Source organism: Tauraco erythrolophus, chromosome 12 (genome assembly GCF_009769465.1).
Source record: "Tauraco erythrolophus isolate bTauEry1 chromosome 12, bTauEry1.pri, whole genome shotgun sequence".
In the NCBI taxonomy this organism is placed as follows: Eukaryota; Metazoa; Chordata; class Aves; order Musophagiformes; family Musophagidae; genus Tauraco; species Tauraco erythrolophus.
The window spans coordinates 19,833,755-19,859,539 of NC_141476.1; the positions used below are offsets into that span (position 1 = coordinate 19,833,755).

The 25,785-nt window shown below is 37.0% G+C and overlaps 2 protein-coding genes across 2 annotated transcripts in view; one reads left to right on the top strand and one right to left on the bottom strand.

The window, feature by feature from the left end:
• Positions 1-25,785, bottom strand: part of CENPP (centromere protein P) — a 145,363-nt gene that overhangs the window by 88,034 nt on the left and 31,544 nt on the right. The window lies entirely within an intron of this gene.
• Positions 13,067-15,197, top strand: OMD (osteomodulin). Its single transcript, XM_009980295.1, has 2 exons — positions 13,067-14,003; positions 14,881-15,197. The coding sequence occupies exons 1-2, from the start codon at positions 13,067-13,069 to the stop codon at positions 15,195-15,197; spliced, it is 1,254 nt and encodes a 417-aa protein (XP_009978597.1).

Sequence of the window (25,785 nt, forward strand, 5' to 3'; positions counted from 1 at the left end):
TCCTTAAGCGTGTGCCACTGGACATACGTAAGGCAATATTTCATTACTCCTCTTTCGGGAATGCTTTGCCTTAGCAGCACCTGTGTACTAGAGATGCATACTGCTGCTGCTTGTGCTTTGCGCTTGTAACAGAGAGGGTAACACATGCTTCCCACTCCAACAGTTCCCTCCCAAAACTAGAGTGCCCAGGAACCTGAGAAGAGGGAGAAAATGGGAACATGGAAAACACATCTATTAGATGTGCAGTTGCTGCATAAAGTAACTTTCCTCTCAAACATTCCATTGTGGGTAAACTTAGTATCTAGTTCACCCATTAGCAGTTCTTAACAATTACACCAGTCATCTCTCTGCGACTGCTTCCATAACATACAGACTCAGTTAGAGGTTTCAGCAATAAGCCCAGCGTTTGGCAAAGATGCAATAGGAGTTTTGGACAGTTGTCTTGCAGGCATATAGAACAGTAACACTTTTAAAGACAGGTACCTCTATTGGTTCAATTCTGATAGAGTTCAGTCTAATCACACACAGAACTGGTTTCGTGCCATCCCCTTACTAAGACTCAGTTAGATTTTTTTTTTTAATTTATTTTTCAAAAAGAAAGCATTATGATCGTTTATATTTCAGCTACAAATAGTTGCAAGCATTACCTCCACTCTCAAAAGTGATAGGACAAGGCAAGAGTTAGGTGTCAGAAGCATGACACAAGGCAACAAGGACACTTGCTTCATTACCATGGAAGATCTGTAACTAATGACTAGATCAACTCATCCCCCCTAACGAAACAGCCACTAACATGACTGCTGTTTTAAACATTTAAGAATCTTTAAGAATCTCGGAATGGCTAATGATAGAAGAAACAGAAGACTTCCTGCCACAGAGTGCTTGAATAAAATAACTATGAGACCCTGTCAGCTCTGCCAAGAAGCAGTTGTGACTCACAAATTATTCAAATGGTACGGAAACACTTCAATTTGATTACTTGCCATAAATCAAATGACATATTTATTTTATATGTCAGGCAGAATATAGGTGCATGGACAAATATCCTTCCCAAAACAGTGTTAATATTATTTAAAGAAAATCCAAACAAAATAGAGATAAAAACAGAGAGTAACTGAAGGAAATAAACGGTACAGAGACTGCATCTTTCCTTGTAAGAGAATATGCCAAGGTGCAGGTGAATGATCTGTGATAATACTTGGTGTTTCTATTAAACTTTCCAAGTCAGAGTCCGACTGCAGAAAAAATGGACTGCAGGCCATATATGTCACGCTGGCTGTGATACCAGCACTACAAGGTCTTGTGCCAAAATAAAAGGATTTATTCTTTAGAAGAAAGAGGGATAATAAAAAGTAAGAATGAGTTTAAGATGATATGCAATTTCCAGACTATTGGAGAGAGCTGAAAGGCTGCCTGGCAAAATCCTCTGCACCACAAAGCAAGACAGTTGTAAATATCTCTTGCTGTGGAAATGCTCAAATATATCTAGCATGAAAAGAATCACATTCGATAGTCATTGTAAAAACAAGTAAGGACCTTCTCATTGTTAAACACACTCAAAAGCGTAAATGGGAAGCACTTTCTATCACGTACAAGGGGAAAATTTCTGCTAATGCAAAAGATTTTCCTATGCATGACCATTCAGGAATTCTTTGGCAGATAACTTGGACAACTTCTCCTTATCCTTGCCTGAAAGTGCCTAAAGGAAAAAAAGCCTTTTTTTTTCTGGCTATAAACATATGATTTCCAGATTGAATACAAACATGGGAACAATCTGAAGTTGCAGGCACATTTTCTAGTTCTTTTAACAAAAGTGGATGAAGTTCATAGTTGTGAATGAAGAAAATAAGCTAATGAATAAGGTATTAATATAAATTATTAAGACAGAGCAGAATTCACGTTGTGTCTTTTCCATATCTGTCAGCTTAGGACATTGAAGTTAGCAGTTCTGTTTGAAATGAATGAGTAGATGTTCCTGCTTCGGAGTAGACTCAAGGAATGAGAGACAGTGATAGTGGATGCTAAGAATGCTCTTCCCTTGAGCAGCAAGTTTCTAGTCAACTTCATGTATTAAGATGACAGTCCTCAGATTTTGTCGATTATTATTTTTTTCAAGTCCTGAGGGTCATGCTTAAGCTGCTAAAGAACTGAAAGATACACTAATATTTTTTAAACATGGTAATTATAAAACAAGTGTTGTTTTACGCTCCCTGAAATAAATAACACTGAACACCTACAGATGTAAGAAGGACAAGTACAAAGGGTACTACTCTATTTGGACTTACCAGCCCGGATTGGTACTGCTCAAGGATCTCCGCACTCTACTTTCAGCCATATGACCTTTCTCACTTTCCTTCGTTATGAAACACCATATTCTTCTAGTTTTATTTACAATGTTTATTATGTTTGTTTATTAATGAGTGCAAGACACCTGTCATATACTATGATCACCTATATAATTTTAAATAGGACACCGATCAGGCAAAATAAAGGCTAAGTTAAAGTTTGAGGTCCAATTGCTAATGCCGCATCAAGAAACGAATACACCTGCACCAGTAAACAGCGGTTGCAAAAACAGGCAGACGCTCCCGTTTTATATTGATGTAATCACAGAGACACAATCTCCAGTTAAGCAGACAATACCCCAGAGCTCCACATGGGAGGAAAACACAGCTCAAAGTCATCTCTCTCGGAACAACCAAAGTAGGTTGTATAAAGACAAAGTATAAAGCAAAGTGTATTTGTTAAACAAACTATTCAATTACTAAAAAAATAAGTGTCAGTTTACAACAGTGACTCTTGTTGGAAGAGATTTATAAATCCTTACAACAGTCCAGGATATTTTAGAGTAACCAGACGCTATTTGCTACAGATATTACTGCTTACATGAATTTTAAACTCGTTTTATTATGCCAGTATCAATTGTTTATGATCACTTGTTATTGTGGTAGTAGAAACATTATACAATGAGGACTATTTAAATGCCTCTGCTGTAGAAAGTAAAACCCATATATAAAAAAAAAGTAACCAATATAGTATTAGTCTTCTAAAGTTTCTAGCACAGCAATACATTCAGAAAAAAGTTACAAACCTTCTCTTCTATTAGTGAAAGACTAATAGAAGAAAGACTTTTCAAAGTCAAACAGACTTTGAAAGAAAGTCTATTATCCATTACTCTAAAGTGATAGTCACAGTAAAAAAAACTGCACTTACACTTCCATTCAAAAAGCCTCAGTATTACAAACATGAACACGTCAGGATGCTTGACACAGCTTTTCCTCATAAAGCAAACTAAATTGCAACAGACATTGTTCATTGCACATAGAATCATAGAAAGGTTTGGGTTGGAAGGGACCTCAAAGATCATCTAGTTCCAACCTCCTGCCATGGGCAGGGACACCCTCCACTACACCAGGTTGTTCAAAGCCTCACCCAACCTGGACACTTCCAGGGATGGGGACAACTTCTCTGGGCAACCTGTTCATGCACATGTGTAACAAATCATCTAATGAGCCCAGCGCTTCCTAATTTATTACTTCTAGATGCACAGAAGTTTCTAGTGAATTCTGCTCTAAAAATTCAGCCTATTACTCTTTATTAGTAGAAGTTAATCCACAATTGCCTATGGGATTATATTAATTCCCACATTACAAGGTCAATAAGCTTTTACGCCTTCTCAGTCATTTGCTCTATAGCAGGATCAGTCTTTGAGATCCAAATGTAGTTGCATTTGTTAACTAGTAACATGCTTCAAAGGTGTGGAGGTTTTTTGAAAAAACAAACTACAAAAAGTATACAGTTTAAAAATGCAAAATAAGAAAAACACGGAAAAAGTAGAATGAGAGAAAAACTCAACAATTTCAATAAGTAAAGGAATGCTTAGGAAGAAGGGAGAAGAAAAAGAGAGGGGATGTTATTCAACTCAGAATCAGCAAATCCACGTAAGTGCAGGAGGTAGAGAAGATACAGAGAAAAATAATCCTCCATATCCCACAGCACAGACGAGAGAAAAAAGATGTTTATATTTCAGAATTATAATAAGCACCCTATGAAGCCATCACAGGGCTTAAGATATCTACCAACTTATACTGTTTTCTAGTAAAAATATAGGACTTTTTTTTTTTTTTTTTCATTCTTTTAGGACTGCATGGTCACCTGAAAAGCACATTCTTGAAATGCAGCCATAAAATCTACACAAAAACCTCTTTAATTTCCTCTTTAAATTAATGGTTGTAGCATGCATACTCAAGTTATAACAGACTGATAAACACAACCTGCTTTGATTAGAGGAGTCAATGAAGAAAGCTAGTTGAGAGTACTATTCGATCAACATATGCAAAATCTAGTCTAGTAAATCTTAGGAATTACTTTTTGGATCCTCTTTCTATAAACTCAACCGTTTCCAGTTGCTCAGCACGTTCTTCCTAGTAGCTTCTAGCAAAACAAAGCCATATAAAACAGGCTGCATAAGATGAGGGTTGCCAGAGTTTTGATCTTGTAATACCACCTACTAAATGGGAAATAAGTGGAGACCACACAACAAGGTTCAGGTCACAGAAAATTTTAAGCTCCATACATGGCACAGCTCTGTCTTCCTTTCCTTTTTTAAACAGACTGGGTCTTCTCTCAGCTCTCCAAGATTGTTGATACGATTTGATGGCCTCTATGCCACAACCTTTAAAACATGCATATCCGCACAGGGATATGCTCCTGGAATGACCTTCCACTGAAGAACAGAGTAACAAGAAGCCTGTAGGAGCTATTACGAACTGAGTGCTCTGGGCTCCAGCTGGGCTGGAGGCTCTGCAAGACCAAGCAGTTCAGTATCTCGATTTGCTGACAGCTCTACACTTCAGTATCTGAATTTCCAGATTAGTTCTGGCACAGGATAAATAAATCCAGCAGCCACTACAGTCTTGATACCAGTTACTTTTGTCGATGGCACGCACAGCAAACACACACAGATCACATACAAGAGTCATACAGGCTGCAGTTTGCCAGCTGGCAGTGTTTGCAGACTGCCAGTTCAAACCTAGAAATTAGGATGCAAACAGTTGCTGTGCCTACACTCTGCCTTTGAAGTGCAGCCCGGTCTAGATGATACATGTCTAAGGCTGTTTCTTACTTCAGGAACCCACAGGCTTTATGGGAAACCAAATTACAACATCCAGACTTGTTCATTATATTTGATCATGCATTCTCTTTTCTGCTGTGCTCTCAGAGTAACAAACATCACCAATTCTTATCTAAAACACAGAATTCACTCAAAGTTGTCAACTGAGGATTTCAAAATTTTCATCTTGAGGCTTTTCTTCATATGTCTGATAGCAGAGACAGACTTTAGCTGAAGAATTTTCTAATTCTAGCAAGACCACACTTCCAAGACAGTTCTCAGTTCTAACTTAAACAGCTTAGCTTCATTTGAATTCTTTTAATCCTCTCTGAACAATATGGAACTTTTTTTTCCCCTTTCTCTAAGCTTCACATGGACCATTATAAGTTGTTTGGTTGTGGGTTTCTTGTTTTCACTTTTTTTCTTTGTTTTTTTTTGGGGGGTTTGGTTTGGTTTTGGTTTGGGTTTTTTTGGGGGGCTGGTAGGTGGTGGGGTGAGACAGGGTCACAAAAAACCACAAGTATCTTTTATAGTAAAATAGTGAACACAGGGAAAAGGCCAAGCAGTATAATTTATTCCTTCTTATATCAGGGCCAGTCCCATTCACTTCAGTGTCACTGGTTATCTTCTCTACTTATTCCATGAATATTTTGGCTAAAATTTGGAAATTTCAAATTTTTTAAGTTTACTGTTACTCAGCTAGCTAAGCAAACCTAAAATGACAAAATGTTAGAACAGTCTCCTTTCTTAAGCCTTCAGTTCAGAGCTAAGTTGAAAAAGCTTACAAGACTCATAAAGTGAATGCACATAAGATGATGAAATTTCAAACATTTTAATCTACAAAAAAGATCCATCCAAGTTTGGCTTAAGAAAATAGCTTTGAGCCAACCTTGACTTCTAGCTTGATATATATACATCTTGCTTTGCATCACAACTGCATAAACAAAATGATGAAAAAAACCCTACAAATTCAACACTAAAAATAAGTCCTTATGAAACACTTTTTTTTAGAACTGAAAAGTAAAGCACGTTGAAAACTGAATAGATTTGTCACAGCCTTTGAAACAAGAAGTCTTACATAAATTATGTTAAATTTAACCCTCTCATTATCCTCCTTGTAAGGAAATTCCTACCACACCTCAACCCAAAACTAAGAGAGGATCAAACCACACAACGTGATCAAGATCACAAAGTAGAGACTTGTTTATATCCAAGACAGCTCATGCAACAGAAAAGGAACTGAGTTTTAATACTTCCCATGGTTAGAGCTGCATCATCTTTTGCAGTTAAATATGCTTTAAACCAAAAATTTTGCTACAATTTTTCAAAAGGACAGGCTCTGCCACCATGGATTTTTAAATGCATCATGAGATTTTAAGTCTCTGAAGAGCTTAAGAGGATTTGGGACACATCAGAAGTTGAAAACAATAGAAAAGTATCAGGTATGAAATGAAAATTCTAATTTGGTCCAATTTTCATCTTTAGAGAAAATAATTTTAATTTTTGCATATGCTTTATTTAGAACTGTTAACGTAATGGAGCTTACAAAAATTTGTACCACGTTCTTTGTCTTGCACTTAAAAAAATCCCAAACTCCATAGCAGCAAATAACATTTTCCTAACTGGCATAACAAACATGGCGGGTTTTTTTCTCCATCATTATGGATGTATTCTAATTATTTTAAAAATCAATTATTTTTGTTGTTTATTTTGTTTGAGTTTAGTGGTAAAATGTAGCTATTCAGCTATTTATAGTACTGTTAACAAAGGATAGTTTTAATTTTAATCTTTAACCTCTCCATTGCATTCTGTATTCCCTACATAAATACATGACTGCTTCATTTTAGTTCCAGTATTGCCAACTCCTACAATACTATTTTTGCTCATGACTTCTGGTGCTTTTCTTTATATCCCAAACATTAAAATCATACATGATTTATCTTCTTAAACAATGTTCTTGTCCTCAGTGTTACAAAGGAAACTCGAAAAGGTCAAGCAAATTATCAGCTTCAGAAAGCTCAAAGACAAAAAGTAGTAAAACTTACTATGGGGTTATTTTCTCAAATATGACACCTCTAAGGCACTTGTGCTTTATTAAGAATCAGATTCTTCCTTATGAATAGATTTTGAAATAATGTCATTATTTTATCAAACCAAAAGCATAGTTAAATGCTTTTGATATCATACAATTAATCCACAACAGCATCTCACTTTTCTAAAAACAGTTGTCCTTTTTCTCCATTTTTTACATATATCACAGTTACTGAAGTGTCATATGGCAGCAAAAGCAGACAACCATGCCTTTTTTTCTCCCTCTTAAAAGCTGTGAAAAATATTTTTTTTCAGTCTAATGGTTTATATCTCATTCCATGTTTGTCTTTCTCATATGTTCTTTCTATATAACTTAGCAAAAACATGTTGGAAACTTCCAGTGAATCCTGAACTACAACTTCAAAACAACAGTGAGAAGTTCACCACCGTACCAACAGCACTGTAGAGAACAACCACTTTGCAGGAAGGAAACAGGAAATATACATTTTTCCCTCCACAATTCATAAAACGGAGGATGTTCATAAGAGCTTTTCTATAGCACATGCTTTCCCTCAATCTTGATAAGGTTAATTTTTTACTGTTTCTTAACTTCATCCTCCAGAGAATAAATCCTTTGCGTAACTGAATCATTGTAGTTGAAACCACGCTATGAACTAATGACCTCTGAAATATTTTTTGAAGTCTTACTCTCAATTTTTTTTTAATGGGAACTGATAATACTTAAAGAGTCTTGCAAATAATTTTGAAGTGATTAACAAAAGGAGAAATTGCTTCACAGACTTATGACACAACATCTACAGTAACTGGTGATGTGGCACAAAACTTTTTTTTTTTCCCCACTGGCAAATCACAAGAGGCGCTAAGGCTATTATTTTGCTTTGCCTTCCCACAAGGCTCCTCACCGCAAAATATGGCTTAGAAAAATCTTTTGTTCCTCCAGCTGTGTTAGGCTATTTCTCAGATGATTTCACCAGCACAATAACTTGCTGCCCTCTACAACTTGAGCTTCGCGGACTTCCAAAGAGTAAGTTTTCTTGGTAAACAGGAATAAAATGAAACAACTGTGTTATTTTTGCAGTTAAGAGTGATTCATGCATGCTATATAATTTTAGCTTTCAGCTAGTAAACTGCTTACAAATACAGTTACTAAGTTTGGATGGTAGAGAATCATGCTTTTAACATTTTCTATTTTCTTTCAACTTTGTAAGTATGCAGTTTATCATACTGGGTGCATCTGACTTGCCTCCCCCATTATCAAGTTTCACCTGACATGATTCTTTGTTTTAAAGCTGGTTAAGTTCTTAGAAATATTTCATGAATAACTGTTAGTATCTCTGTGCTTTGAGAGATGACCTGCAAGCCTGGCAGGATAGTTACTGTTGTACCAAAAATGCACTCAACTACAGCCAAGGTATATAAAAAAAAAAAATCTCCCCAAATACCAGGTCCTCTCTCTCCATAAAACCAGCAAGAGACTGGTACCTATTACTTATCAGTCCCTCTGAAGCAATGATAGTTCTGTTTATTGTTTACCTGGCAAGCGGATCAATTGCATGAAGGCCTAAGTAGGCTTTTTCCTGAGATGTTCCTCCTGGTTTCTAAGGACTACCGTAGCACTGAAAAACAAAATTATTAATTGGAAATTTTGTGACACCTAGTAGAAGTGCTGGTGAAGTACGGGTGAAGCTAAAGTTCTGGACTGAAGCTGAGGGAAACAGGAATGAAAAGGAAGCCCAGAACATGAAATAGGCATGGGAGACAGATAGTGTAAGGGTCTGTTCACAAAAAAAAAGAATCAAGTGACAGGATTTAGAGGCAGACTTTATATAGGTAGACACTACGAGGTCTGACTAGAAGCTAGAAATATGGTAATGAGGTATTCTCCCAATATACACTGCTTGCAATCTGAAAACCAACTAATTCCTCTGAAGCACTCCACTCAAGCGTCTGCAAAGTTTATTAGCACAGCGCATTTATACAAAGCTTGTAGTGCAAGGCTGCTCTCTGTGTAGACAGATTTCTGCCATTAGTTCAGACACCTGACGATGCTGTAGGGATATGGAGACCTTGGCTTTGCTGAGGACCTTCCTACAGTGGTGTTCCAAACAACTCATTCCATCCAAACCTGTTTTTGAGATTTTAATCAGTTATGAAACTTGATTAATGGAGCATTCAAATACAAAGTGAGAAATGCAAGTTAGACAACGCTACAAGTTATTTCACCCAGTCGTTGTCACTCACAGGCTATGCGCAACACAGGAAGATCACAAGGATGTGTTAAATTCCACGGTTTTGTTACTAATTTTTTTCCTTAGGATTCCCTCTCTCTTGTTCAGTCTGCAGAATACATCATGCATTAGGCCATCACCACTACAAAGCATAGGAAATCAGCATTTGTAAATCTCATCTCCTTTATTCCTGACCAATTGTTTGATTAAAAAAAAATACATTAATAGCATCAAGAAAACAAAGAACAAAGTCCTCTGACTAAGAAACATGAATGTCATTATAAAGAAACCTGAAAATATCTGCTTTCCTCTGCCTCAGGGTTCTCACACTATACTGAGAGAGGTCTCTCCAAATTTTCAATTCTTTATCTGCTTTGACCTGCAATGTTACATTTTGACTCATCTGTTGCTGAAGTTGAACAGCTTGACATGATTCACAACTCTCAATCTGCCAAATATGCAGTCAGAGGAACCCTGTTAAAGTGCTTTAAAATGTTAGTCTGGCTTTGAGCATCAGAAATCTGATGTGCAAAATTATTTGTCCTTCACAACATGAGCATTTCACTTGAGAAGGGTACATTGAAGGTAAATTGGTTCATGTCTATAAAGAACAAATGATTACAGAAGCATAGGAAGAATATAAAGAAAATACAGAATCATAGAATGGTTTGGGTTGGAAGGGACCTCAAAGATCATCTAGTTCCAACCCCCCTGCCATGGGCAGGGAAACCCTCCACTACACCAAGTTGCCCAAAGCCTCATCCAACCTGGCCTTGAACACCTCCAGGGATGGGACAGCCACAACTTCTCTGGGCAACCTGTTCCAGTACCTCACCACCCTCAATGTAAAGAATTTCTTTCTTAGATCCAACGTAAATCTGCCCTCTTTCAGTTTAAATCCATTGTCCCTTGTCCTATCACTACACGCCCTTGTAAAAAGTCCCTCTCTAGCTTTCTTGTAGGCCCCCTTGAGGTACTGGAAAGCTGCTATAAGATCACTCCAGAGCCTTCTCTTCTCCAGGATGAACAGCCCCAACTCTCTCAGCCTGTCTTCATAGCAGAGGTGCTCCAGCCCTAGGATCATCTTCGCGGCTCTCCTCTGGACTCGTTCCAGTAGCTCCATGTCCTTCTTGTGTTGAGGACTCCAGAGCTGAACACAGTATTCCAGGTGGGGTCTCATGAGAGCTGAGTAGAGGGGCAGAATCACCTCCCTCCACCTGCTGGCCACGCTCCTTTTGATACAGCCCAGGATACGGTTGGCTTTCTGGGCTGCCAGCGCACATTGCCGGCTCATGTTGAGCTTCTCATCCACCAGCACTCCCAAGTCCTTTTCCTCAGGGCTGCTCTCAATCCATTCTCTGCTCAGCCTGTACTTGTGCATGGGATTGCCCCGACCCACATGCAGGACCTTGCACTTGGCCTTGTAGAACTTCATGAGGTTCTCACAGGCCCATCTCTCCAGCCTGTCAAGGTCCCTCTGGATGGCATCCCTTCCCTCCAGCGTGTCCACAACACCACACAACTTGGTGTCATCTGCAAACTTGCTGAGGGTGCACTCAATCCCACTGTCCATGTCTCCAACAAAGATGTTAAATAGCACCGGTCACAGTACTGACCCCTGAGGAGCACCACTCATCACTGGCCTCCACTTGGACATTGAACCATTGACCACAACTCTTTGAGAGCGACCATCCAGCCAATTCCTTATCCACCGAGTGGTTCATCCATCAAAACCAAGTCTTTCCAGTTTAGAGATAAGGATGTCGTGTGGGACAGTATCAAATGCTTTAGATAAGTCCAGGTAGACAATGTCAGTTGCTCTTCCCCTATCCATCAATGCTGTAACCTCACCGTAGAAGGCCACCAAATTAGTCAGGCAGGATTTGCCCTTAGTGAAGCCATGTTGGCTGTCACCAATCACCTCCTTGTTTTCTATATGCCCTAGCATAGTCACCAGGAGGATCTGCTCCGTGATCTTGCCAGGCACAGAGGTGAGACTGACTGGCCTGTAGTTCCCTGGGTCTTCTTTTTTCCCCTTTTTAAAGATAGGGGCTATGTTTCCCCTTTTCCAGTCAGTGGGAACTTCACCAGATTGCCACGACTTCTGAAATATGATGGATAGTGGCTTAGCAACTTCATCTGCCATTTCCCTCAGGACCCGCGGATGCACCTCATCAGGTCCCATGGACTTGTCCACCTTCAGGTTCTTTAGATGGTCTCGAACCTGATCTTCTCCTACAGTGGGTGGTTCTTCATTCTCCCAGTCCTTGCCTTTGCCTTCCGTGACTTGGGCCATGCCGCTAGAGCTCTTGCCAGTGAAGACTGAGGCAAAGAAGTCATTGAGAACCTCAGCCTTCTCCATATTCTGGGTGGCCAGGTCCTCTGTTTCCTTCCAGAGAGGGCCTACATTTTCCCTAGATCTCTTTTTATCACTGACATATCTATAGAAGCCTTGCTTGTTGGCCTTGATGTCCCTGGCCAGATTTTAATCAATGAAGATTTTACATGATGTGCAGTACACAATGGTTGAATTGTATTTGTTTTAATTAAATGACAGGAACAGAAAAACTAAATTTTTATCATCATTGTACTATCAGTCATGTTTTGCAGAAAATAACAGAAAAACAAAATTCTACAGAACATACTATTACCAATGCCATATAAATTTCTATTTTACATAAAATACAATATTTTAAAGTAATCTATTTCACTGTTCTATTTATAGAAACAATCTTGCAAATAGCCTCAACTAAGGCGAGGTAAATATTTTTAACAAAAATAACTTTGTTTAAAACCAAGAACAACAGACACAAGCCATGGCTTGGATGCTTAGTAAGACTAGCAGATTTCTTCACAAGGAGTGTAGTACACCACTAACTTGGGTCATTTAGAGAGATGTTGGAATTTCACCCTTGAAGATTTTCAAGGTTCACCTAGACAAAGTCCAAGCTGATCTTATCTACTGCTGGAGATGGAAACACTTGGAGGAACAGACTGGACTACACAATTGCTGAAAGTCTCTTCCAAACACCACTTCTGTAACTCTGTGATGCTGACCATGCACCATTTGTGCAGTGCACATTTCATAGTGAGAATAACACGCACATTTGGCAAAAAACATTTTCATCTTGACAGAGTTTACAAGGCTATCTCTGGCTTTCCAAAGGTCTGAGGAAGAAATATTGCTCAGAACTTCCATCTGCACCCATTTAAAACTGATTTGTAATGCTGATGCTTAATCCAGCACACTGGAAAGAATGCAACCCCTCAAATGCCCAATACAAACCCCAGACTATGTCCTTTTACAACTTCTCTCTAGTAAATTAAAGTGAGAAAGTAATGAAGATTGGGATTTTTTTCTACTCCCAGCTGTTACAGCATCCTTCAGTAACAGTCAGGGCACAGGTCAAGAGCTGTTCCTTGTCTGAAGTCAGACAAGAAAAGTTATGTTCAATTCAAGGATCATGTATTTGTTTATGGGCATTTTCTTGAAAGATACAGATTAAAACTTGGTTTTGCTAATAATGTCACTAACAGGGTTGTCAAAAATGCATTATACTACTTTATCTTATATTGCTGCTTATTAAAACTGAAACTTGTATGTTATTTACTTTATGACTATCTAATAATCTTATTTTTCCTTCTCAACAGGATACAAGATACAAATTTTAATATGGGGATTCTGAGACAGCTGTCAATCATTCACCTCCTCTGGGCTGCTACGGTCTTTTGTCAATATGAAGACTATGATTTTGAAGATGAATATGAGGACCCAGATCATCAACATCCGTATTATTTTAATTTTAATCCAAATGCACAAGCTGAAGTTCTCCGCTTTCCTTTTCCAGTTGAGTGTGCCAGAGAATGCTTTTGTCCACCAGGTTTTCCGTTATCCATGTACTGTGATCATCGCAAACTTAAGACAATACCAAATATCCCTAGTCACGTCCAACAACTTTATATGCAAAACAACGATATTGAAGCTGTGCCTGCAGGGCCATTCACCAATGTTACCTTCTTAAGAGAAATTAACCTCAACCACAACAAAATTAAATTTCATATGATTGATCACGGTGTTTTTGCCAAACTTTCAAACTTAGTGCAACTTCATTTACAACATAATGAATTAGAAGAATTTCCATTCCCACTCCCCAGCTCTCTAGAGAGACTCCTCCTTGGTTTTAATAAGATTTCTCGGTTATCTGGAAATGCACTGGAAGGATTACCTAACATAACCATGCTTGACCTTTGCAATAACTTTCTTGACGACCCAGTACTCAAAGGAAAACCCTTTTCAAACATGAAAAATTTAATGCAGCTCAACTTATGCAACAACAAATTACAGACTATGCCTCCTGCTCTACCATCGTCACTTATGTATCTCTCTCTTGAAAACAACTCAATTTCTTATATTCCAGAAAACTATTTTAACAGACTTCCAAACATCATTGCTCTAAGAATGTCCTACAATAACCTGCAGAACATTCCACGCAACACCTTTAACCTGCCTAACCTTCTAGAACTTAATCTTGGACATAACAAACTGAAACAAGTATTCTATATTCCAAGAAGTTTGCAGCATTTGTATATTGAAGATAATGACATTGAAAGTATGTTGATGGTTGTAATTCTTTAAAAGCAAAAGATTTAGTGGATTTTGGCATTGGTTGTGGGAGGGGGAGAGTTTGGCATACTTTCCATCCAGAATTAAGAACTTCTAACCTACAGCAAAACCTATCAGAAACATCTCATTTGTTGTGTCCTTGGTTTTGAGGACCTGACACATTACAGCTTCTCAGTTAGGTGGTGTATAAATCAAGCACAGAATCCAGCTGTCATCCAAATTTGCATGTTGTTCAAGAGGTACTCTGATGTCCTCCTTTACAGAGAGGTGAGCTTGAGCTATTAGTGACCTGACTAACCAGTTCATGTGGCACTGACCCACCGTACTACTCAGGAGCAAATGCAGCCGCATAGCTTTTGACCAGCTTACAGTGCAGGAAGAATAACATCCCATCTTCTTCAAGATGCAGTGTAAACATATCCTTGCTTAGTTGAGACCAAACAATAGTGAAATTAGGAAGATTTTATTTTTGCATCTTGCCCTAATTTGCATTTTTTTTTATAAATTTACACCAGTTTTTCATATAACAAGTTAAAAGATTTTTGAAACTTGCTTCTGATTAGGCAATTGATAAAAACAGAAAATTATGAAATTATTCCATTCACATAAAATAGTAATTATAAATTGTAGTGGAAGTCATTTATTTTTTTGGTTATCCCATAACCTTACACTTTGCAAACCCCATAATTGTTATCAGTGTCATTTACAAAACCAATTTAAAAGAAAGGGAAGGTTTATACTAATACTGTGCACCGCAAAAATATTTTCTGTTTTTAATTTCAAAACATAAGTTTCACTGTTGCAATAGGTCTTAAATATAACTATTTTCTGTATTTTAATTAGTATTTTTCTCTCTCTTACAGTCATAAATGTTACTTTGATGTGTCCATCTATCGATCCAATGAACACCAACCAATTAACCTATATACGGGTGGACCAAAACAAGCTTACCATCCCAATAAGCACGTATGCATTCTTCTGCTTCCCTCACATTCGAACCATTTATTATGGTGAACAAAGTGGCAATGTCAGCAAGTCAACTCAGCTAAGAACACCCGTGTTTCGACGATTGTTAACACCAGAAGAATACGATGAAGCAGAAGACGATCAAACACATGATCATGAAACTGAAGAAGATCATGATGCAGAAGACAACTACTTTCATCCTTACTTTCAGTGAAGTAATCATGGTTAATGAGTACATATGGAAACTCTACCTTAGTTGCGGGGTATTCACATCTATTTTAGAACAGTTGGATAGTTTGGGATATTTAAGATATATCTATAAAGCAGCAATAGGATTTTAGTGTAGGTAAATGTCCTATTATTGATGTAGTAAAAAACATAATACTAGGAGCAAAGAGTGCTCACCTCAGCATTAGACAGCTGTCTGATACGTAACCTGGGTTGATGATGGGCTCACCTTGAGTGGGCAGCCTAAGCTGAAGAAAATTGACTGAAAAAGCATCTATGTTCTAAAGTGATTCAACTTGCAAAATGACTAAAATACAAATCCATGTCATGCTCAATAGGAATGAGTGGATGAGGCAAAAAATCCATCCAGCTATACATCCTAATACTGACAGGAGCAGAAAATAGACACTCTAGAGGAAAAATAGGAGGGTAAGATCACAAAAATACTTCCACAAGGTTCCTCCACATCTTCCAGAAATACAGATGTTTCTTCTTCTAATTTCTAATTGAACAGGAAAATCACAAACTTCAACTTTCAAATTTTCTTCGTATTATGTTTGCAGTGACCTGCAAAGGTGCATTATAATATTTACTTCTCAGGTTGTACCTCAACCATCACAACTCTTTCCAAAGTGATTTTAGCTGATTAGAAACATAGGCAAGAAATGACCTTTCGTCAAAGGTCTTAGGATCTAGGGAAAAGGACATGCATTAATGTACAAGTGAACTATTAGTATTTACATTTTACCTGTGCTTTAGCCCATGTTATTTTAGAAGGCACCTAAAAAATGTAATGTAATCTTTTTATTAGAACTGTTCATCAAGTAGAACAGGTACAACTAGTAGTACTCCAGGGTTTTTTTAAAATTTCTAATTTAGACTAGCCCTCTGCATAGCTAATACCAAATAGCTATATTCTGCTTCAAAGTTTAACAAAAATTACTTTAATCAATCTAAAGAAAAGTTTATACTGTTTGAGCTATACACATTTTATTATGTTTTATGCCTAGAAAAAGATCCAAATAACTACAGGGTAAGATACAAGGCACTTTTTTGCCTTTTTAAAAATTTAGTTTCTTTATTTTTCAGCATTTTTTTCCCTGATAAATTGTTGTTAGATGTGAGGAAGAATCACCATTTTCAACAAGAAAAATAAATCAATGCAAGAAATAGAACCATATATCATACTACCAATTTTACATTATACTTTAAGTGTAGGAAAACTAAAAAGGCCATATAAAATTTTGCCGGTAAATTTGTATTAGAATTTCTAAAAAATTTCAGACAGGTTTGATCTTTTCTCTTACAATTTAAGTTATCTTTGAAGTTAATCTTAGTATATTTTGGTTTCGGACGCAACAACTAAAAGATTAACAAAATGAAAATACTTAATGAGACTTTTTTTAATGGAAATAAATTCCTCATAAGCCCATGAATATAGCCTTTAAGAACACACATAGTGTTTAAGAACTGGTTGTAAAAATTTGTGGATACAAAATTTATTATACCATTATTAATTTGTGGGTCTTTGCTCAACTAACACAAGAAAGCTATTCTTTCTCTCCTCTTTTTTCTTACCTACTTTCTGAACAGATATAATATTAATGGCAAAATATTTTGTGGTCATTCCACAAATTTACAGCACTACAGAATTTATCTTCCTCTTAAAAAAAAAAAAATGTTTATTAACATTTATCACCCATAAGTACCTCTGGTTTCATGAAGGAGGAATATATGTATGTATGCATTACTTTTTAAAACACTCTTTTAAAAAACTTATGTACCTTATATACACATAAATTTAAATATAAATATAAGCTTATAGTTTTGTTAATATAAAATTGTAGCATATTAACCTTAAGGAACCTTTGTAACTTTTCATCTATTTCAGATTTTAAGTAGTGTGAATAGTGCACAGAATGCAAATCTAAATTAATACAGGCTTTTTTGCTTAGCTTTAAGAAAGAACACTATTCAAATATAGTACAAGTATTATACCTTTTAGCACAAACTCTGCTTTCTAAAAGCATCTATGAAGGAAAGTGTAGCTTTAAAGTAGAATTACAGATACTGACCTTGTAGCAACTAGTTATATATATAAACTTTAAGAAACGTATAAGCCAAACTTAACTGAAATGTTATTGAAAACTTTAGAGCTGTTTTATTACTTTAAACTCATTCAGACAGTACATGAGAACTGTATCACAAGCAGAATCATAAATCACTTTTCATTCAATTAATATTATTTTATCTCATCTGCGGCAAATGCAATGCTATTCGTTAAAAAAGATTTTAGGGTGGTCACGGAACTAAAGACTTGCTATACCTTATGTCTGTATTAGAGAAATGAGAAGTTACAATAAAGTACGGAATTAATGAGTCTTTAGATAAATACCATTTGCTCTGGTAAGACTGGGCATGGCTTCTGTAAAAGCCATGACGTTTTTACCTTGCAAATCTCTGAGTTCTCTGAAGGAATCATAAAGGATGTGGAAAAGGGAGATCCTAGTCCAAACAGTCTACAAAAATTTCTGAGGGAAATTCTGCCACTGGTTATGAGGTGACAGCATGGACAAAATCAAATAAGATACAAGAAATAACATAAGAATAAAAATGGTCAGTTCTTGCTGTGGAGGGAGCACACTGGTGGGAGTTTTGCAAAAGGCCTGTGCTGGAATTTCTTTAATATAATATACATGAAAAAGTCAAATTGGGCTGAGAAGTGAGATAACAACAAAGACTGCTAAGCGCCAATGAAGAATGAATGCAAAAGGACCTCAGGATGCTAAAATAGCCAATGAAATTCAACATTGTTAAATGAAAAGTGATACCCATGGAAAAGATGATACTAGCTTCACATAAAAACTAACCTCATCACCACCACGCAGGAGCAAGACTCGGAAGCAATAGTTCAATGAAAACCCTGGCTTGGTACCCAGTAGCAGTAAAAAGAAAATTTAAATGTAGAGAGTAACTAGAGAGAAACAGAAAACAAGAGACATTGTGATGCCGCTACACATGATAAATCTGTGGCTCAGAGATTAACACACACTAATTCCAAGCCTTTCAGGTGGCTGCCATAACTACATATGGCATAATTAGAAAAGGATCAGAGAAAGGTAATAAGCTCACCAATGGTAAGGAATGGCTGCTGTATAAGGCTACAACTCAGCAGTTCAGAAAAGAGATGGCTAAAGGGAGATGTGGGAGATACCCACAGAATTATGAGTTGCGTAGACAGTACAGGTCCAGAGATCAACTGCTCCAATGTAAGAGCAAGGAGCCATCAAACGAAGCTAGTACGTACCAGTACAAACTGGACAAACACAAGTTTGTAAGCAATGACTAGTCAGCTCAGTAAACTGCACGCCTGAGAACACAGTGGGTGCAGCAGCAATTTCACACGTGGTTTCAAGGGAAGACTGGATAAGTAATTGTAGTTCTCGGAAGAAATCCATTATAGGCTGTTAAACAGACAAAGCACAGTAGGTACAAGTGCTGAGCTGAAAATAGCTGGAGAATGGAAGAATATTTGGAGACAGGATGAGACAAGAATCATCCATGCTTGTCCTATTCTCACTCTTCCCAAAGCATCTGGTTATGGCCGTTGTTGGACACAGGATATTGTACAGTAACCTTTATGGTGAATTCCACACCCAGTTCTATATTCTCACTATCCTTGTCTGTGGTAACACGCTGGTATTGCTCTTCACTACTAGTATAAGCTTATTGCCTTAATATATTTGAATTTTAAACTTTTTTTAAGCACTACCAACTACGGTTCTATACCAAGGCACATTCTAGCTCATTAAATTTGGGAACAGCATGTCTACAATGCTCCATGCTGCAGCGTTCTGTAACAGACAGACATCATACAGACTCAGGTACGCAAAGTAGCCTAGCCGTGTAAAGTGTGAAGCTCTGCATAAACCAAATTATATCACTACATAACCACAGAGACTTTGGTACCAAAACATGTTTGCTCTGGTATTTATTTTCAGAATATTATATAGTCTTTTTAAGCAGGAAATAGGTTCATAAGCTAAGAAGTAAATGTATTAAAATGCTACTTATTTTATCAGTAATCACAAAACCTAATAAGTATCAAATAGCTTAATTAGTTTATTTACAGCAGTCATTAAATACAGAAACAAAGCCTGATCTGACTTACAACACTGTGTCTGCATTAGCAATTAAGGTGAAGCACTAGGGTGGATCAGTAGAGCAAAATACTTGTGATAAGGCCATGAGAGTCACTCTGTCTTTTGAGGGAGAGAAGCTTACTTCAGATTAGCCCTACCCACTAATTAAATCTATCAGCAGCTACAGCATATCAGGTGCACTCCTGAATACACACATCATCTGGTTCGTTACATCCAAAAAGAACAGTCCACATACATCTAAGAACATTGTGATGTGAATCAAGGTGCAGTAAGTTGGGGTTATCAAGAGATTTATTTCAAAAACGCACTCCTGATCCTAATTAAAGCACTAACAGAAACATAACCAGAAACACAGCAACTGAGAAAAATGAAATCTCAGTTCTACTTTCAGCTTTGGACAAGCTATTCTGAAAAAACATATTTTCCAAGTCTTATCTGTGTAAACAAGGATGGAATCTTCTTGAACTTTAAGCTCAATATGATGAGCGTATCCAGAGTGCACAATAATTAGCAGGTTGTATCAGCGCACTGTAGAACATTTTGACACTCATGTAAACCTACAGGGGAAAAGCCTCACGGATTTCTGGAAAACATTCAGTTATGACTAAACTTTAATCCACAAAATCAAAGCTCTCAAAACTAAAACACAACTGACAAGTGGATTTTTTTTTTTTCCACAAAATCTATACTGAAAGAGGTTATAGTAAAAATCAAAATAAAAGAAGACAAATAACAGTAGCTTAATCCAACTGTCTACATTTCTTCCTTTGCCCTCAAAACAGTGGGAATATATTTTGCCTTTTTCCATTTCTTGTTGTTGATGCTATTTAATACTTATAATGTTTACTTTGAGATATTCACTTCAGTATTCCGATAATAAAAGTTACATGGATTAGGAAAGAAACTCTTTTATAGAAAACAGATGGTTTACGTTTCAAGTTTTCTGACTTTTTTTTAACATATTCACATTTCACTGTTACGATATGAATCAATTTCCTTCTTTGCTTCCCAACTTGATCATTGCAAGCAATAAACATAGGAATTTCCTATCTTAAGAACACGAAAGGAGAACATACTTTTTTTTAGCAAAAAACCTATATACTGAAAGAGATTTCACAATCATTTTCCAGTACTACTGCAAGAATATGAACTTTTCAGCTATAAACCAAATGGTGTATATACTATTGGAAGTTACGAAACTCCGCAAATATACATTTACCATATAACGTTTTAAACTATTTTGTCCAAATTTACATTTCTAACAACCTAATTAAAAGGAAAATAATACCTTAATTTCATAATTCATTGCATAAATTCATCATCCACAGAGAAAAAAATAAATCAACCTTCCCCTATTACACAGCACAACATAAGGAAAAAAGAAATATGAAGATAAGCCATAAATACAGAGAGTAAAGTAGATGCTATGAATAACATAAGGAACAGGTAACAGGAATCTAGAAGTAAAATACATATAAGGCCACTGAGTCTTAGAGCCTTGACTCGGTGTCCCTGTAGACATAGTAATGGCTCTTAGCAAACGACGATGTTGTTATAAAGAAGTAATGCCAATTCAGGAAGGAATTCTAAGAAATTTTAATAAATTGAAGTAGGTTGGCTTTTGATTCAGCATGTAACTGATGATATATAGGCAAAGTTCTAGAGAACATATGCTCAACAGAGAGGTCTAGGTAAATACCAGGCAGTAACTCTAGTTACCATTTGTATTTGTTAACCATAGTTTGAGTTCTGTTTACTATTGTGCATCATTTTCAAAATGTGCTTTATTCATTTATAACACAGTAACAGATATAAGGAGTCTGTTACTCTTCCAGAAATGCAAGCAATAAAGGTAATGTCTTCAGCTTCAAAAAATTCTGATTATAAATCAGAAACATATGGAAGGATGTTCATACAATCACTAGGTCATTTTTCAGCTGTCTCTTTTTTGCAGCTGGTGACCCTAACAGTGACCTAAACTTAAGCCTTGGAAGCAGTTGCAACTTTTCATAAAAATACTGGAGGTGTTTATGCATAACTGTTTCATCTCTGGTACTTTTTTGGTAATTCTGAATGTTTAGGAATATTCTAAGTTTTCTCTGCAAGACGTGATGACCAGTTACTTTGCATTTAATACTACCCCCGAACTCTCCTCCATCTCTCAAGGACACTGAATTAGAATATACTTTGATTAGAATTACACAACAACTCTTCTATAGCATCACCTTCGGCCCAATTTCTATGCATAGCGCGAGAACAAACCAGGAGACTGCTTCCTCCCTTCTGAGTACTCGGGCTTTTTGTTCCCAGAACGAATGCAGCACCAGTATAAGTGCAGACTAATATTAAACTGCCTTAAAACTATTTTTACACCCCTGTATCAGGATCTCGACAAAAAGCAGAGGAGGATGTAGGAGTCGCAGAGAAGTTCCATATCACACATACATGAAGAGGTACCATCAAAGAGACAAAAACTATTCTAGAAGGCAAAATTAATCAGGCCACACACAGTCAAGTAGAAAAGGCCTGCGTTTTAGAAAAAGAAAGTGATGTAGAGAACAATCTGGAATACTTCAGTTATTTGGTTTAGGTAAAAAAGAAAATAAAAAGGCAAACATTGAGTTCAATTTTAACATCACTTCATGCCTTTGTTCTCTTTAACAGTTAATCTATGTTTCACTGCTTGCACATTATTTTGTACATGTTATCAGGCTGGTGCAATAACTACCTTTTACTCTATAAAACCTTTTCTATTGTAATTATTCCAATCCAGAGCAGCTGGTCAACATTGTAAACTGTTTAATCATACTTCATACAAAAGATATGCTAAGGAATATTGAACATGTTACCTTCCACATAGAGGAAAAAAAATTCACATACAAAAGAAAATTCAGGATTGTGTCTAGGTCTCTCAATGGCCAGCAGTCTTTAAAAGCTTTCCTAATTTGTCCCTACCTCATTCTGTCACAGACAGATTTCTACCCAAGAGAAGACACTAATTTTTGAACATTCTGTATAAGCAATTCATCAGGCATAAGTAAGCTAAGCAATAATTCATATTTTTTTCTTCCAAGAATGCTTAAAAACAATAAAATCCAGAAACTACAGAACTTGCCAGTATTGTCTTTCAGAGACTATGACACAAGATGAAAGCCAAGGTCTTCAAGCAGCTGCAAAAATACACTTTCTTTGCCTAAATATAGAACAAACCTGAGTATTCAAAATTTTTTTTAAATCCCAGCTTTGGTTTATTCATAAGGAATATCTTGATAGCAACCTCATGGCGCTCTCCCTAGTGCTGCCTCATAGTCTTGTTAACCCATATGGCCCAGAAATAAGGCCCTTTTTTTTCCCCACTTTTCTTCTTCCCTCTTCTTCCTCATGTTCTGCCTCCCATCACACAACCATGAGCCTTAATTTCCGACCAACAACCTTACAGAGAAGAAAGGCTACCTGCTCTGGTAATCTGGCTCTTTTTGGTCAATCAGTTCTTCAGTGCCTTGCAAAGGTTTACCAGGAGCAAGAGGCAAATGCCTCACACTGAGAATTATCAGCAACCAGCCCTGGGTTCCACTGTAAAACAAACTACAGCATTTCAAAGCAATGCTAAAAAGCACAGAAAAGCGCTCTCCTATCATTTTTCTACTAAGCTACTAGGGATTAAGTAAAAAGTGCTAAACACCAACATGGTACAGAGGTAGTTAACACGCTAGAACCTATGAGAACTGTTTTTTGCTGAAACCCACAGAAAATAGAGAGAATTGCCCTTCCATTTAAATATTGGTTTCATTTTCTCTGGCAACAATAGATATGAACTGCTCATGGCAGCTTTTGCAGTATACACCTGCACGATTAGTTTTTAAAGAAAACTTTGGTTTCTTTTTTGATCTGCCTTTTGTAGTAGAAAGGTGAAAATAGAAATGAAACAGTCATACTAAAGCTCTGAGAAGGGCAGAATATGAAGCCACTTCAAGTACAAGATAAATAGACTGAGCTGAATATCAGTCAGTTCAAATAATTCACAAAGCCCACTCGTCTGCCTGCAAAACAAAGTCTTTCCTCAGTTCCTCTTGGATGTTTTCAGCTTGATATTTCACTTTACCTCTTCTTGACATATAAACGTTACTAAATAGTATATTCCTTCCCAAATGAAGAAGAGTTAATCGGGAACACATATAGTTTCGATAGTTACCTTAATTTTTGTTTTGCTCTTCCACACCTTTTCTTACCTCTGCCATCCATACCCATTCAGCTTCTCCGTTTCTCTCCTAAAAGCCTTTTATTCTTCATTGTCTGATCTGATAGAAGGCAACATTGGGGAACAAGTTTTACACCTACTCTATATGCAACTTTTCTTCTAAAGTTAATTTTCTCTGAAAGCAGAATCCGGAGAGCAAGTGTCCCTTGTTATACTGACTTGGATTCTCCCTACTAGAATTAGTGTTATACCTCACTTACATCTTCAGCTACATTTCACTTCCTTACAAAATTGTAGGAAAATTATTAGCATTCCAATTAAGCCAGAGTTCCATTTCAACACAGTTAGTAAAACAGCCATTTAAACCGTCTTACATTTCAGGTGAAAGTATCTTGTGAGAAATCAGTCAGTGAAAATGAGATATCATGGGTAAAAAAAAGCACACCTGAGGAATCAAAGCATACCATAAACATATTATCAAGGTCCTGTTCAAAAACTGGAGCTCAGTTAGCAGACAACAGAGCTCGTTTGCGTTTTCAGAAAAGAAACCACCTTCTAAGTATAGAGATGCCTGGAACTAGATTCCAAGAAACAGGTGCCATACACCAAACTTTTAAGCACCACCAATGCCTGGAAGGCACTCTCTGCTTGCCAGGGTGAACACTTCCTGCCAGCTTCCCTACCGGCAACACATATGAACCACATTTTTCATTTCAGATGATGTGGATGTTGTGATTGTTTCAAGTCATTTTGAACAGCAATAAAACAGCACTGCTGCTGAAAGAAGCCACACCATCCTTCATGGCTACTTGTGCCATCCCCTTCCTTGTGCTGATGTAAGATTTGTTACATATTCAGATAAATACAGGTTTTATCTGAAATTATTTGTTGCTACCTTTTTTCTTCCTGGCACAAGGGATGACAAGCAGACGCAACACGGGACAGGACTGCTCCTTTATTTGGCACCAGCAGTTTAAAGTGACAGTAAAACTCTAATGTAAGGTAAACCCTGATGACTTCATGCCACAGTAATCACTTCATACATGACTTCAAATGCATTTGTAAGTCAATGTTCATGTTCTAAGTGCATGGATAACAACAGGGACTACACACATTACACGATGTTTTTGTGGTAAACATACCATTGAAATCTTGTGACCCTGATCAACACAGACTTCTGACAAGGTTTTCTGCAGAAGCTGTTACTAAAGTCTAAGGTTACTGCGCCTCTTCTCTTGCAGATCAAAGCAAGTAAGTGCTTTCTTGCATGAAGGCTTCCTAAATTTTCAAGGCTGCATTTATCTAGTAATTATCCGTAATTTTTTTAAATTGTCATATATAAGGAAAAAACTAAGCTATTTCCCACAACATTTTATGTAAATAGCTGTGAAATCTAGGATTTCAGTACTTCGAAAATAAATTCTCATAAGAACATAACAAATTATTTAATATCATGCTTTCAGTTTCAATACTTAATACTTTTCCCTTAGAAAATATATCCTTTGATTATATTCCTTTTCCCTTAGAACATGTATCCTTTGATTATATTCAAGCATTGGAAAAACTTGGATGCCCCAGAGTCACATGAAATCTTAAGTGTGGATGTCTGACTGAGGGGTGGGGGGACAGCTGGAAAAAAGCTAAGTACACAGCAGAGCTGCTGTCATTGCTTTCCAAACGTGCATGAAACCATGATGGATGGGAATATGGTATTGACACTGCAACTTTTTGTCCCATCCTCAGCAAACCCACCCTTTCTGTCACACATCAATACTTTCAATTGAAAGTTCCTATGCAGTGCAGCAGAAAACACCTTCACAACCTATCCACTGCAAAACTTTCGTTGTTCTTTTCATTCCGGCAGAACAGCAACCAATGTTATTCAGAGACCAACTTCCATTCTTACTGAGGCTCTTTCCCTTTACATTTCCGTTATATACTTGCAGCAAAATCCTAGGGCAAGTTCCAAATCCAAACTATGACATTAATTTGCATACGAGCTAAACTAAAAACATTTTTACTGTTGAGTTATAAACTGGAAAAAAGTTTAGAGAGCAAATTGGCTGCAGCCACTCTACAATTTGCAGATTTACTACAGACATTTGGTTTCTAAACAGGCAGTGCTTACAAGAAAACTTAACCAAACAGGTCCGCCGTGTATCTCTAAGAGTACTCTAGCCAGCAGTGCTATCTGGAAAAAAAAGTAATGAAAA

What these genes read in the sequence shown, in the direction of transcription:
- OMD (XM_009980295.1), top strand. Translation starts at nt 13,067, where the DNA reads ATGGGGATTCTGAGACAGCTGTCAATCATTCACCTCCTCTGGGCTGCT. An exon ending in TGAAGATAATGACATTGAAA is followed by an intron (nt 14,004 to 14,880) that starts GTATGTTGATGG and finishes TCTCTCTTACAG; the next exon opens with TCATAAATGTTACTTTGATG.